Source organism: Onychostruthus taczanowskii, unplaced genomic scaffold (genome assembly GCF_017590055.1).
Source record: "Onychostruthus taczanowskii isolate IOZ18803 unplaced genomic scaffold, ASM1759005v1 scaffold225, whole genome shotgun sequence".
Classification (NCBI taxonomy): domain Eukaryota; kingdom Metazoa; phylum Chordata; class Aves; order Passeriformes; family Passeridae; genus Onychostruthus; species Onychostruthus taczanowskii.
In genome coordinates this window covers 158,431-172,649 of record NW_024499518.1, presented here as the reverse complement: position 1 = coordinate 172,649, position 14,219 = coordinate 158,431, and the positions used below count along the sequence as shown (strand labels likewise).

The window sequence follows — 14,219 nt, the reverse complement described above, 5'->3', positions numbered from 1 at the left end:
AGTCTCCTTGCCTGCCAACTCACAGCCTAGGGGCCCCCTCCGGGGACACCCCCGGGGTGCCCCCACCCCAAAACGCACCGCAACACACCTGCTCGCCCAGGGCCTCCAGCCGCCCGCCCAGGTGGCCCAGGAGGTGCTGGTGGTGCTCCAGGAGCAGCCGGCTGCCATTGGCCTCCACGGAGAGCCGCGACAGCTCCAGCTGGGCCGCGTCGCTCTGCCGGCCCAGCGAGTCCCGCAGCCGCGCCAGCGAGCGCTCCGCCTGGCCGGCCCGGCCCTGCAGGCCCCGCAGGAGCCCCTGCAGCCGCTGCAGCGAGCCCGACAGCAGCAGCAGCGAGCCCGAGTGGTTCTGCAGCAGGTCCTGCAGCCTCCAGACGAGCTCCGGGAGGTCGCCGCTGGGCAGCGGCTGCAGCGGCTGCAGCTGCAGCTCGCGGAGGGTCTCGTTGAGCCGCTGGACGTTGGCCAGCAGCGCCTTCAGCTCCTCGGGGGACGCCCGGGGCCGGGACGCTGCGGGGCAGGAGAGCGGTGGGAGGTCAGGAGGAGCCCTGGGGTCCTCCCGAGAACATTCCCGCTTCCTCGGGGCCTGGGGAGGGGAAATTCCCAGAATCCCGGAAGGTTCCGCCCATCAGCCCCTCCTGGAATCCAAGGCTGCGGAAGGAGGTCGGGGGCTGGAGAAGGGCTGCGGGGTCCTGGAATGGTTTGGGTGGGGAGGAAGCGTGAAGCTCATCCCGTTCCACCTGGACAGGGACAATTCCCACCATCCCAGGCTGCTCCAAGCCCATCCAGCCTTTCCTTGGATAGTCACAGGGATGCAGGGATTCTCTGGGAATTCCAGCCCAGCCGGGAATTCCTTCCCAAGATCCCACCATCCCAAGCTCCCCTTTCCCACTGGAAGCCATTCCCTGGCTCCTGGCCCTCCAGCCCTTGCCCAAATCCCAGCTCTCCTGGAGCCCCTTTGGGATCGGGAAGCGGCTCCAGGCATTCCCTGAATCCCATTTTTTTTTCCCTTGGAGCCGCATCCCAAATTATTTATCTGCTGGGACAGAATTCCAGCCTGGAGCCATCCCGGCAGTTCCAGAGAATCCCAGAGAGGTTTGGGTGGGAAGGGACCTCCAATCCCACCCCATTCCATCCCCGACTCCTCCCCCCGTCCCTCCGAGCCCTGTCCAAGCTGGAATCAGCTTCTTCCAGGCATCTTCCCGATCCCTGTTCCCGAATCCCACACTGTCTCGGAATTCCGGCTGGGATTCTCCTCCTGGCACAGGACGAGGTTGGGTTCCCTCTGCTCATCCCAGTTTGGCCCCGGCACCCCTGGGAGGGATCCGAGGGATTGGGGAGGCTCAGATCCCACGGGAAGGACGGAAAACCGCAGGGGAAAACATTCCCAGAGGAAAAACTTCGGGATATTTGGGATTTTTGTTGTTATTGACGGAACAGCCGCGAGTTCTGCCGGGGAAAGTTCAGGCCGGAATTGGGAACAATTCCCTCACGGAAAAAGGTTGCGCAGGGGTTGGGCGGGAATTCCAGACATTCCCAAAGGGCTTGGCCATCCCTGCACTCACCAAAATTTGGGAAAGGGGAGGCGGGAACCCTGGAATGTGCCGGGACGATTCCTGCAGGGATTTAAATCCGTGGAGTCGTTGGACTCCAGGGGACCCAAGGAGTTTTCCAACCTCGACGATTCCAGGATTCCATGGGAATTTTGGGAGATCAGAGTCCCAGCCGCGGGCTCTGAGGTTTTTTGGTGGATTGGGGGGGACCGGGGGTCAGGATACAGGGAATGGGAATTCCCAGGGGCCACCGAAGAGCCCGGGATCCATGTGGGAAACTCCGGCTCCAGGGAGGAAAAGATCCCGTTCCCGATGGGGATTTTAAAAATTCTTTTGGGGTTTTTTATGGGGTTTTTGGGGGTTTTGGGGGTTTTTTTGGGTATTTTTTTTTTAATTCTCTGGGGTTTCTTATGGGGTTTTGGGGTTTTTTTGGGATGTTTTGGGCGATTTTTTTGAATGCTGTGGGGGTTTTCTTATGAGTTGTTTTTGTGGGTTTTTTTGGTTTTGTGGGTTTTTTTGGGGTTTCTTTTGGGGATTTTTTTCAAATTCTTTGGGGTTTCTTATGGGTTTTGGGGGGTTTTTTTGGGATGTTTTGGGCGATTTTTTCAAATTCTTTGGGGTTTCTTATGGGTTTTGGGGGGTTTTTTTGGGATGTTTTGGGCGATTTTTTCAAATTCTTTGGGGTTTTTTATGAGGTTTTTTTTGGGTTTTTGGGTTTTTGAAGGTTTTTTTGGGGTTTCTTTTGGGGATTTTTTTCGAATTCTCTGGGGTTTTTTTGGTTTTTGGGGGTTTTTTTGGGATGTTTTGGGCGATTTCTTTGAATTCTTTGGTGTTTTTTATGAGTTGTTTTTGTGGTTTTTTTTTTCATTTTTTTGGGGTTTTTTTTGGGGTTTCTTTTGGGGATTTTTTTGTTGGTTTTTTTTTTTTTTTTTCCCCAAGTTATTTGGGTTTTTTTAATGGGTTTTGGGGTTTCTTTGCAATTTTTGGGGGGTTTTTTCTTTCCAAATTCTTTGGGTTTTTTATGGTTTTTTAATGGGCTTTTGGGGTTTTTTTGGGATTTTTTTTTCCGAACTCTTTGGGGTTTTTTTTGGGTTTTTACTGGGTTGTTTATGGTTTTTTAATGGGTTCTTTGGGATTTTTTGGGTTGTTTTTCCAAATTCTTTGGGGTTTTTAAATGGATTTTTATTGTTTTTTACAGGCTTTTTTTGCGATTTTTGGAGTTTTTTTCCCCCAAATTATTTGGGGTTTTTAAATGGGTTTTTTATGTTTTTTTTCATGGGCTTTTTTGCGATTTTTGGGGGGGGGTTTCCAAATTCTTTGGGGTTTTTTATGGTTTTTAAATGGGTTTTGGGGTTTTTTTGGTTTATTTTTTTTTCCAAATTCTTTGGGGTTTTTAAATGGGTTTTTGGGTTTTTTTGGGGGATTTTTTGGGTTTTTTTTCCAAATTCCTTGGGTTTTTTATGGTTTTTTAATGGGTTTTGGGGGTTTTTTGGGATTTTTTTTTTTTTTTGCCCAAATTATTTGGGGTTTTTAAATTGGTTTTTTGTGGGTTTTTAATGTTTTTTTTAATGGGCTTTTTTGCGATTCTTTGGGGTTTTTAATGAGTTTTTAATGGATTTTTAATGGGTTTGGGGGGGGGTTGGGGTTTTTTTTTGGGGATAATTTTGAATTCTTTGGGGATTTTAATGGGATTTTTATGGGTTTTTGGGGTTTTTTTATGGGATTTTTTTGAAGTCTTTGGGTTTTTTTATGGGTTTTTGGGGGGATTTTTTTTAATTCTTGGGGTTTTTTTATAGGTTTTCAGCTTTTTTTTTGGTTTTGGGGTTTTTCTTTTAAGAATTCTTTTGGGTGTTTAATGGGTTTTTGGGGGGATTTTTTGGAGTTTTTTGGGCTTTTTTGGGGGGGATATTTTTAGAATTATTTTTATGGGTTTTTGGGGGTTTTTCAGGATTTTTTTTTGGAATTATTTTTTAGAATTCTTTGGGGTTTTTAATGGGTTTTTGGGGTTTTTTCAGTTTTTTTAAAAATTTTTTTAGAATTCTTTGGGTTTTTTTATGGGTTTTTGGGGGGATTTTTTTAAATTCTTGGGGTTTTTTTATGGGTTTTCAGCTTTTTTTTTGTTTTTGAGGGTTTTTTTAAAAATTCTTTTGGGTTTTTTGGGGAGACTTTTTTGGAGTTCTCAGGCTTTTTTGGGGGGATATTTTTAGAATTCTTTTTATGGGTTTTTGGGGATTTTTCAGGGGTTTTTTTGGAATTATTTTTTAGAATTCTTTGGGGTTTTTAATGGGTTTTTGGGGTTTTTTCAGGTTTTTTTTTGGAATTTTTTAAAAGAATTCTTTGGGGTTTTTAATGGGTTTTTGGGTTTTTTTCAGGTTTTGTAAAATTTTTTTTAGAATTCTTTGAGGGTTTTAATGGGTTTTGGGGTGGCTTTTTTTTTTTTGTTTGTTTGCTTATTCTTCCTGCTGGATCCCAACTTCCCCTCCCCTGGACGAGCCAAAAAAACCCTCCCGGCCTGGAATTCCCTGGAATCTCCTGGAAGTGCTGGGGGCGGAGCCGGGTTTTTAATGGGTTTTTGGGTTTTTTTCAGGTTTTGTAAAATTTTTTTTAGAATTCTTTGGGGTTTTTAATGGGTTTTTGGGGATTTTTCAGGATTTTTTTTTTATTTTTTTAGAATTCTTTGAGGTTTTTAATGTGTTTTGGGGTGGCTTTTTTTTTTTTTGTTTGTTTGCTTATTCTTCCTGCTGGATCCCAACTTCCCCTCCCCTGGACGACCCAAAAAAACCCTTCCGGCCTGGAATTCCCTGGAATTTCCTGGAAGTCCTGGGGGCGGAGCCGGGCCGGCCTCACCTGCCAGGATGAAGATTCCCACCAGGATGAGGAGCACCAGGAGGTAAAGCCCCACCACGGAATATTTCAGCGCCGCCGCCGAGCCCATCCGGCCGCGGCACGCCCAGCGCCGCGTCCTCCGGCCGGGATCTGCGGGAAGCAGCGGGACACGGGTCAGCGGGGCCTTGGAATGCCGCGGGAACGGCCGGGATCCATCCCTGGAAGCGCGCCGGGGAAAGGTTGGGTGGGGTTGGAGCCACCTGGGAATAGCGGGAATGGGGCGGGATTGGAGGTCGCTTCCCACCCAAAGCGTTCCGGGATCCTCTGGAGATGCTGGGGTGGAGCCAGGCAGGAAAATCCCGTGGGATGCAGCTCCAAGGAAATCCCTGAGCGCCAGGGAATGCTTGGAGCCGCTTCCCGATCCCAAAGGGGATCCAGGAGAGCTGGGATTTGGGAAAGGGCTGGAGGGCCAGGAGCCAGGGAATGGCTTCCAGTGGGAAAGGGGAGCTTGGGATGGTGGGATCTTGGGAAGGAATTCCCGGCTGGGCTGGAATTCCCAGAGAATCCCTGGTAGTGTCCAAGGGAGGATTTGGATCACCCTGGGATGTGGGAAATGTCCCTGGGATCGTGGTATTGAAGGTCCATGGATCCCATCCCAAACCATTCCGGGATTCTGGGATCAAGGACACTCAGGATCCATCCCCAGGGATTTTTATGGAATTTTATGGGGATGGAAAAGGGAAGGGAGACCCTTCCTGGAGTCCCCAATTCCCAGTGGAGCTCCTGGATCCCAAAATTCCTTCTCCAGGAGGAATCAGGATGGGGATGGATCCAATGCCAGGCTGGGAGAGCTGGGAGTGTGCAGCTGGATCAGGGAAGGATCCAGGGAATCCTTGGAGCCTTTTCCAGAGGTGCTCCAGGAGAGCTGGGATTTGGGAAAGGGCTGGAGGGCCAGGAGCCAGGGAATGGCTTCCAGTGGGAAAGGGGAGCTTGGGATGGTGGGATCTTGGGAAGGAATTCCCGGCTGGGCTGGAATTCCCAGAGAATGCCTGGATCCCTGTGACTATCCAAGAAAAGGTTGGATGGGCTTGGAGCAACCTGGGATGGTGGGAATTGTCCCTGCCCATGGAATGGGATGAGTCTGGAGGTCTCTTCCCACCAGAAGCATTCCCTGTTGGACCCTGGCGGGAACAGCGGTTTTTTGGGAGCAGACTTTCCCGGCATTTTGGCTCTAGCTCTCTTTGCCCTTTCCCAGATCCGAGTTCTCCCAAGGAGACACCAATGGAAGAGGGAGGAAAAGCCCAGAATTCCCACCTGGAGCAGTGGGCCACTTCATCCGGGTGTTTTGTGCTCCTCAGGGATCCGAGGCTCCGACCCAGAGCCCCTCATCCCACGGGAGAGGAGAATCCCAAATCCAAACCTCCTGGATGGAGACAGCGCTGATCCACGGCCGGATCCAGCCTGGAGCATCCCTGCTGGGATTTGGGATCTCATTCCCTGCCCAGGAGCAATTCCCACTTCCATCTTGGCCATTCCGACTGGGATTTGGGATCTCATCCTACAGCAATTCCCATTTCCAGCCTGGCCATTCCTGCTGGGATTTGGGATCCTATTTCATGTGACAGCAATTCCCACTTCCACCTTGGCCATTCCCACTGGGATTCGGGATCCCATTCCTGCTGGGATTTGGGATCCCATCCCATGGCAATTCCCAGCTCCAGCCTGGCCCATTCCTGCTGGGATTTGGGATCCCATTCCTGTTGGGATTTGGGATCTCATCCCAGGGCAATTCCCAGCTCCAGCCTGGCCCATCCCTGCTGGGATTTGGGATCCCATTCCTGCTGGGATTTGGGATCTCATCCCATGGCAATTCCCATTTCCAGCCTGGCCCATCCCTGCTGGGATTCGGGATCCCATTCCTGTTGGGATTTGGGATCCCATCCCTGCTGGGATTTGGGATCTCATCCCAGGGCAATTCCCAGCTCCAGCCTGGCCATTCCTGCTGGGATTTGGGATCCCATTCCTGCTGGGATTTGGAATCCCATCCCATGGCAATTCCCAGCTCCAGCCTGGCCCATCCCTGCTGGGATTTGGGATCCCATTCCTGCTGGGATTTGGGATCTCATTCCCTGTCCAGGAGCAATTCCCACTTCCACCTCGGCCATTCCCACTGGGATTTGGGATCCCATTCCTGCTAGGATTTGGGATCACATCCCACAGCAATTCCCAGCTCCGGCGGTGGAACCCCTGGATGGGGGGATCCCGGAATTCCAGGGACCCTTTCCCCTGGTCCTTCCCGAGCTCCAGGGCTGTCCCCGCGTGTCCCTCCCGGGAAAGCAGGGATGCCTGGAAAAGCCTCCAGCCGGGAAAGGGTTACGGCGGGCGGATCCCGAAACTCAGCCCGGCTTTGGAGCTCGGGAATGATGGATCCAGGGGGAATGCGGCTCAGGTGGGATCCGGGATGCTCCAGCTGGATCCCATCCCCCGCTCCCCGCCCAGAATTCCTGGGATGGAGCCGCGGGATGAGGAGGGCGCCGATGTTTTCCTGACATTCCGCACTTCCAGGGGCTCCCGGGACAGCCCGGGAGGAGCTGGCACCGCGCCCCGATCCACCCACTCCCATTCCCGGCCCTTGGAAGCGCGGCCGGCAGCGTTTGCCCGTGGAAAGGGCCGGGATCCAAGGAAAAGCGAACATTTCCTGCCCCTGCCCAGGCTCCAGGGAGCGGGAGGAGGAAAACAACCGGGATTCGGGGATTCTGGGTCCCCGAAAGCCTGGAAAAGGTCAGGGAATGCCGTTCCCGGGCCAGCAGAAGGATTGGATCGCGCTCCCGATGGATCCTCGCTCCCCCGGCGGGAGTTTTCCAGGAATTCGGGCGGGATCCGGGTGGTCCAAACCTCGGGGGTGACTTTGCTCCTGCCCCTTCCCAAAAATCCCGCTCCAGAGACCTCTTCCCTGGGAATAGGGCTCCCCGGAGAGCCAGCCCCGCCTTGGGATGAGCCCCGAGAATTCCAGGCGGAATTCCACCAAAAGCCCAAAGCCAGGGAGGCGCCTCCAGCCTTTCCCAGGGCAAGGGATTTGCTGGGAATTCTGGGATCAGTCCTCGGGGGGCTCCGGTTCTTCCCTCCCGGCTTTTCCAGCGGTTTCCCAGTGGGAATTTCCCAGCAGGATTGGGAAGCTGGGAAGAGGCAGGAGCAGGGATTTTGGGAATGGGATCAACACTCTGGGAACTCCTGGATGGGGAATTCTCCCTCCCGATCCAAAGGTGTCCCTACCCCCACAGGTCCCCTTGGAGTCACCTCCATGAGCCCCTTGCAGCATTCCCAGGAGGAATTTATCCGGAGCTGGATGTTCCCAGCTCAGCCAGCCCCTCCCCATCGGGATGGGATCCATGGACCTTCAATCCCACAATCCCAGGCTGCTCCAAGCCCCATCCAACCTTTCCTTGGGCACTTCCAGGGATGGGAGAGCCACAGAATCCCTGGAAAACCTGGGCCAAGGCCAGGACACATGCTGGTGCTACTCCCACCATGAAATCCACCATTCCCAGGGCCGGGAATCCCGGCTGGAGCCCGGAGCTGAGTGCTGAGCTCATCCCGGGCTCCTCTGCCTGCGAGGAGCCACATCCGGAGCTCCTTCCCCAGCAATCCCGGCTCCCGCCAGCTCCGTGCGCTCCCACCATGGATCCCGGCTGGATCCCCGGATGGATCCCAAGGCAGATCCAGGGGGGATCCTGAGGTGGATCCTGGAATGAATCTGGAGGTGGATCCTGGGGTGGATCTGGGGATGGATCCAGAGGCAGATCCAGAGATGAATCTGGAGGTGGATCATGGGGCGGATCCGGAGGTGGATCTGGAGGTGGATCCTGAGGTGGATCCTGTGGGGGGATCCGGAAGTGGATCCTGTGGGGGGATCTGGAGGTGGATCATGGGGCGGATCCTGAGGTGGATCATGGGGTGGACCCTGGGGTGGATCTGGAGGTGGATCTGGAGGTGGATCCTGGGGTGGATCTGGAGGTGGATCATGGGGCAGATCCAGAGGTGGATGCAGGGATGGATCAGGAGGGGGATCCCGAGGTGGATCCAGGGGTAGAGATCGAGGTGGATCCCCAGGTGGACCCAGAGGTGGATCCTAGGTTGGATCCAGAGGTGGATCCAGAGGTGAATGCAGGGGTGGATCCACAGATGGATCCAGAGGCGGATCCAGGGGCAGATCCAGAGATGGATGCAGGGGTGGATCCACAGATGGATCCAGAGGCAGATCCAGGGGCAGAACCAGAGATGGATGCAGGGGTGGATCCAGAGGTGGATCCAGAGGTGGATCCAGGGGCAGAACCAGAGATGGATGCAGGGGTGGATCCACAGATGGATCCAGAGGCGGATCCAGAGGCAGATCCAGAGGTGGATGCAGGGGTGGATCCAGAGGTGGATCCAGAGGTGGATCCAGAGGCAGATCCAGAGGTGGATGCAGGGGTGGATCCAGAGGTGGATCTGGAGCCGGATCCAGAAGTGGATCCACAGGCAGATCCAGGGGCGGATCCAGAGGTGGATGCAGGGGTGGATCCAGAGGTGGATCTGGAGCTGGATCCAGAAGTGGATCCAGAGGCGGATGCAGGGGTGCATCCACCGGTGGATCCAGGGGTTGATGCAGGAGTGGATCCGTAGGTGGACCCGAGTGGATCCAGAGGTGGATCCCGAGTGGATCCGGAGGCGGATCCGCGCTCACCGTCCTCGCAGAGGTTCAGCTTGGAAAGGCTCCGTCCCTCCAAGGGCTCCTCCAGCACGGATCCGTTCTCCCACTCGGAGAGATCCACGGCCTTGTTCTCCATCCTGCTGGAGAAAAACGGGAATGTGCCACGGGGCTGGGGCTCGGCACATCCCAATCCCAATCCCAATCCAAATCCCAATCCCAATCCCGGCTCTGCCATTGGGATGGGGCAGGTGAGAGCCCACCTGCAGCTCCAGGATCCCAAAATCAGCGGGACACGGAGCTGGGGAGGAGAGCCTGGAGCTGCTCCAGGGCTGGAAGAGCTGGGAATGTGCAGCTGGATCAGGGAAGGATCCAGGGAATCCTTGGAGCCTTTTCCAGAGGCTCCAGGAGAGCTGGGATTTGGGCAAGGGCTGGAGGGCCAGCAGCCAGGAAATGGCTTCCAGTGGGAAAGGGGAGCTTGGGATGGTGGGACCTTGGGAAGGAATTCCCAGAGCATCCCTGGATCCCCGGCAGTGCCCAAGGCCGGCTGGACACTGGGGTTTGAGGCAGGCACAGATCCATGGATTCTGTTTTCCCTGGGATTGTTGTGCCGCTGGGGTTTTGTCACCCCCACCCCCGTTACACCAGCAGCACTCCCAGCTCGGTTCCAATTCCAAGGGGGAAAAACCATCCAGGAATTCCAGAGGGGCTCTCAAACCCCCACAGGAGCAGGGATGGGGAATGGGGGCAGGAGCGTCCTGGGGAAGCGGGATACAGAGAAACCCCCGGCGGAGATTGACCCGGGACACCGGGACAGGAACCGGGGCAGGAACCGGGGCAGGATCTGGGGTTGGGAGAACTGGGATGGGAACCAGGACAGGGGGAATCGGGACAGGAACCGGGACAGGGGATCCGGGATAGGAACCAGGACAGGGGGATCTGAGATGGGAACCGGGACAGGGGATCCGGGACAGCAACTGGGATAAGAGCTGGGATAGGAACTGGGATAGGAACCAGGATAGGAACTGGGATAAGAGCTGGGATAGGAACCGGGATAGGAACCAGGATAGGAACCAGGAGCGGGAGAACTGGGATAGGAACCGGGATAGGGACTGGGACAGGGAGAACTGAGATAGGAACGGGGATAGGAACCAGGACCGGGAGAACTGGGATAGGAACCAGGGCCACTGGGACAGGGAGAACCGGGACAGAGGAATTCGGGACAGCAGCATCCCGGGAGAACCGGGACAGGAATCCGGGACTGGAGCATTCCCTGGGAGAACCGGGACAGGAATCCGGGACAAGAGCATCCCGGGAGAACCGGGACAGGAATCCGGGACAGCAGCATCCCGGGAGAACCGGGACAGAGAAATCCGGGACAGCAGCATCCCGGGAGAACCGGGACAGGAATCCGGGACAGCAGCATCCCGGGAGAACCGGGACAGGAATCCGGGACTGGAGCATCCCCCGAGAACCGGGACAGGAATCCGGGACTGGAGCATCCCGGGAGAACCGGGACAGGAATCCGGGACAGCAGCATCCCGGGAGAACCGGGACAGCAGCAGCATCCCGGGAGAACCGGCCCGCCTCCCTCCCCGCCGCCCCCGGCGCTCGGGGCTCCCCCACCCCGCTCCCCTCCCCGCGCTCCGCGTCCCCCCCGGCCCCGCTCACCCGCGGGATTTCCCGAGCTTCCCGTGGCCTCTTCCCGGGTTTCCCTCAGTCCCCGGGCTGTGTCCCGCCGGCGCTGCCCGGTACCGGGGGCCGAGGACGGCGAGGAGCCCCCCCGGGCGGCGGCGGGGCCCGGCAGCCGCCCATGGGTGCGGGGTCCCGGGGCTGTGAGCGGGGCCCGCCCGGCCGGAGCCTTTTGGAGGCGGAGCGGGAGCGGGGCCGGGCTGCCCGCGCCCCCTCCCGCCTACCGGGGCCGCCCCGAGCCCGCCCCGGGCCCGGACAGGGGCACGGGAGCGGGGAACGGGGAACGGAGAGTCCTCCGGGAAAACGGAGATGGGAAACTCCGGGGGAACCGGGACAGGGGGACCGGGACAGGGGAACCGTGATAGAGGGACCGGGACAGGGGCAGGGGAGCAGGGAACAGGGAACGGAGAGTCCTCCGGGAAAACGGAGATGGGAAACTCCGGGGAAACCGGGATAGGGGGACCGGGACAGGGGCAGGGGAGCAGGGAACCGGGAACGGTGCGTCCTCCGGGAAAACCGAGGATGGGAAACTCCGGGGGAACTGGGACAGGGGGACCAGGACAGGGGGACCGGGAACGGTGCGTCCTCCGGGAAAACCGAGGATGGGAAACTCCGGGGGAACTGGGACAGGGGGATCGGGACAGAGGGACCGGGATAGGGGAACTGGGAGAGGGGGACCGGGATAGGGGAACCGGGACAGGAGAACCGGGACAGGGGGACCGGGACAGGGGGACCAGGAACGGAGCGTCCTTCGGGAAAAACGGGGATGGGAAACTCCGGAGGAACCGGGACTGGGGAACCGGGATAGGGGGACTGGGATAGGGGGACCAGGACAGGGGAACCGGGACAGGGGAACCGGGACAGGGGGATCGGGACAGGTGAGACCGGGACAGGGAACCCGGGACAGCAGAATCTCCAGGGAATACCGGGACAGGGGGGACCGGGACCTGGAAACCGGGAGAGGGGGAACCGGAACAGGAGAACCTCCCGGTGGGACCGGGATAGGGGAAACAGAGATGGGAGCATCTCCCGGGAAAACGAGACCGGGGGAACCGGGACAGGAGCATCTCCCGGGAAATTCGGTCATGGACAGGCGGAATCAGGGCTGGAATATTCCCGGGAAATGGAGAGAGGGAATCGGGACTGGAATATTCCCGGGAATGGAGAGAGGGAATCGGGGCTGGAATATTCCTGGGAAATTGGGAGAGGGGGAATTGGAGGGGGAATTCCCCCGAGGGAATGGAGAGAGAGGGAATCGGGGCTGGAATATTCCCGGGAAATGGAGAGAGGGAATAGGAGCTGGAATATTCCCGGGAAATGGAGAGAGGGAATAGGAGCTGGAATATTCCCAAGGGAATGGAGAGAGGGGGAATCGGGGCTGGAATATTCCCAAGGGACTGGAGAGAGGGGGAATCGGGGCTGGAATATTCCCAGGAAACTGAGGCACGGAGCGCCGGAGGGGAGGAATCCCAGGATTCCCAAACCCTTTGGCCCTGGCTCTGTGGGAGCAGGGAATGACAATCCGGGACGAAGGGAAGGGCCCGGATTTGTCTTTGAGAGAGGGCAAATCGGGGCTGGAATATTCCCAAGGGAATGGAGAGAGGGGGAATCGGGGCTGGAATATCCCTGGGAAATGGAGAGAGGGAATCGGGGCTGGAATATTCCCAAGGGAATGGAGAGAGGGGGAATCGGGGCTGGAATATTCCCAAGGGACTGGAGAGAGGGGGAATCGGGGCTGGAATATTCCCAGGAAACTGAGGCACGGAGCGCCGGAGGGGAGGAATCCCAGGATTCCCAAACCCTTTGGCCCTGGCTCTGTGGGAGCAGGGAATGACAATCCGGGACGAAGGGAAGGGCCCGGATTTGTCTTTTCCCCAGGAAAGGCCGAATTTGGGAATGTTTTCCTGGATTTCAGGAGATCCCAGCGGAATTTGGTTGCTTTTCCTCCTCCTGGGTTCCCATCCCTGGATTTGTTCCGTGGCGGCTCCGGGTTGGAATCCAGCCCTGCTCCTCTGGGTTCTGCTGGAAAAGCGGGATGAGGGAGGGGAAAAGGGATTTAAAATGATTAAAAGGGAATAAAAACTGCCGCGGAGCCGGGAGCGACTGCTGGCGTCACCGCAGCTGAAACCATTCCATGGAATTCTGGCGCTGCCGAGGTGGGAAAAGCCCTCGGGAACGAGGAACTCCAACCGCGTGGGAGCAGTGGTGGATCCGAGCGGTTTATTCGGGAATGTGGGGCGGGAAAAGACACCCAGAGCCCCAAAGCTGATCCCAAAGCTCCGGATCCCGGGCGGGAGGAGCTGGATCACACCTGGGAGCGGATCCCGAATCCTCCGGATCCCTGGAATGTGCCAGGCCGGGCTGGAGCTCGCTGGGATCGGGGAAGGATCCCAGCCCGTGGAATGGGGTTGGATTTCCTCCTTGCCACCCATGGAGACAATTCCGTGAGGAATTTCCCTGAGGAATTTCCCTTTCCGAGGTTTTCCCGGTGGTGTTTTCCCTCGGGAATCTCTCCCCGAGCTCGTTCCTGGCTCCGAGATGGAATTTTTTTTGGAAAACCTCCAGGGCAGGTGCTGCCCCGGCATTCCCAGGAACTTCCAGGTGGAATTTCCAGGTGGAATTCGCACCCTGGCTGCTGCGCCCCGGGATGTTCGGTTGGATTTTGGGAGCAATTCCCGCCTGGAAAGGTTTTCCGGGTGGAGTCCCCGTTCCTGGCGGGATTGGAATTCCTTGGATTTGGGGGAGCAGGGATCAGGGCTGGGAATGGTTGGATCCCAGGGCTTTTCCAGGCTCCGCAATTCCAGGATTTTATGGACAACGGGACTCCCCCAGCTGGCGCTGCTTTCCCAGGAACGGGAGGATCCAGGGAACAGGAATGGGGGGAAAATTCCTTGTAGGATGATCCCGGGGGGATTCTGGGATGGTTTTTGTGGGAAGAGGATTCCAGGATCTTCCAGTTTCCCTCCCATTCCGTGGGCGGGGACCCCTCCCACCATCCCAGGGTGCTCCAGCTTTGCCTTGGACACTCCCAGGGATGCTCTGGGAATTCCATCCCAGCCCCTCCCCCCCCTCCCAGCCAGGAATTCCTTCCCAAAATCCCAAATCTCCCGTTTAAACTTCCTTCCCATGATTTCCCCCCCACCATCCCCGCTCCATCCCGACATTCCAGCCTCGCCCTTTTCCCGGGATCTCAAATCCCACCCGGGCAGGGAATCCTGGAATGCCGGGACACCGGGAATGGCCCCCCCGCGGCAGCGGGCGGGGCCGGCCGGGATTTTGGGCAGGAATTCCTCCCCCGGGAGCTCCCAGGGATGCAATTCCCGAGCTCTTGGTGCCCTCTAAAGGACTGGGCTGGGAGGAGCTGCGGAGCGATCCCGGGAGCGGGAAAAATCCATGGAAAAGGCGGAAAATTCCTCCCTCGGAGTCTCGGGTTTGAGCTGGGAGCGGGTCCAGACCCAAAGGAGGAT

At 56.8% G+C, this 14,219-nt stretch overlaps 1 protein-coding gene across 3 annotated transcripts in view; it reads right to left on the bottom strand.

The window, feature by feature from the left end:
- SCARA5 (scavenger receptor class A member 5) overlaps positions 1-10,896 on the bottom strand; it is a 29,740-nt gene extending 18,844 nt beyond the window's left edge. For 2 of the 3 annotated variants that reach the window (XM_041405197.1, XM_041405194.1), the window contains exons 1-4: positions 10,732-10,896; positions 9,097-9,200; positions 4,395-4,523; positions 89-504 (exon numbers count right to left, since the gene is read on the bottom strand). In XM_041405197.1, coding sequence (XP_041261131.1) covers positions 89-504; positions 4,395-4,523; positions 9,097-9,199 — 648 coding nt within the window. In that variant the 5' untranslated portion in view covers position 9,200; positions 10,732-10,896. Of the gene's footprint in view, positions 1-88; positions 505-4,394; positions 4,524-9,096; positions 9,204-10,731 lie in introns of all 3 variants that reach the window. The other variant, XM_041405195.1, reaches the window with a different exon arrangement.
- Between the last annotated feature and the right edge of the window lie 3,323 nt (positions 10,897-14,219).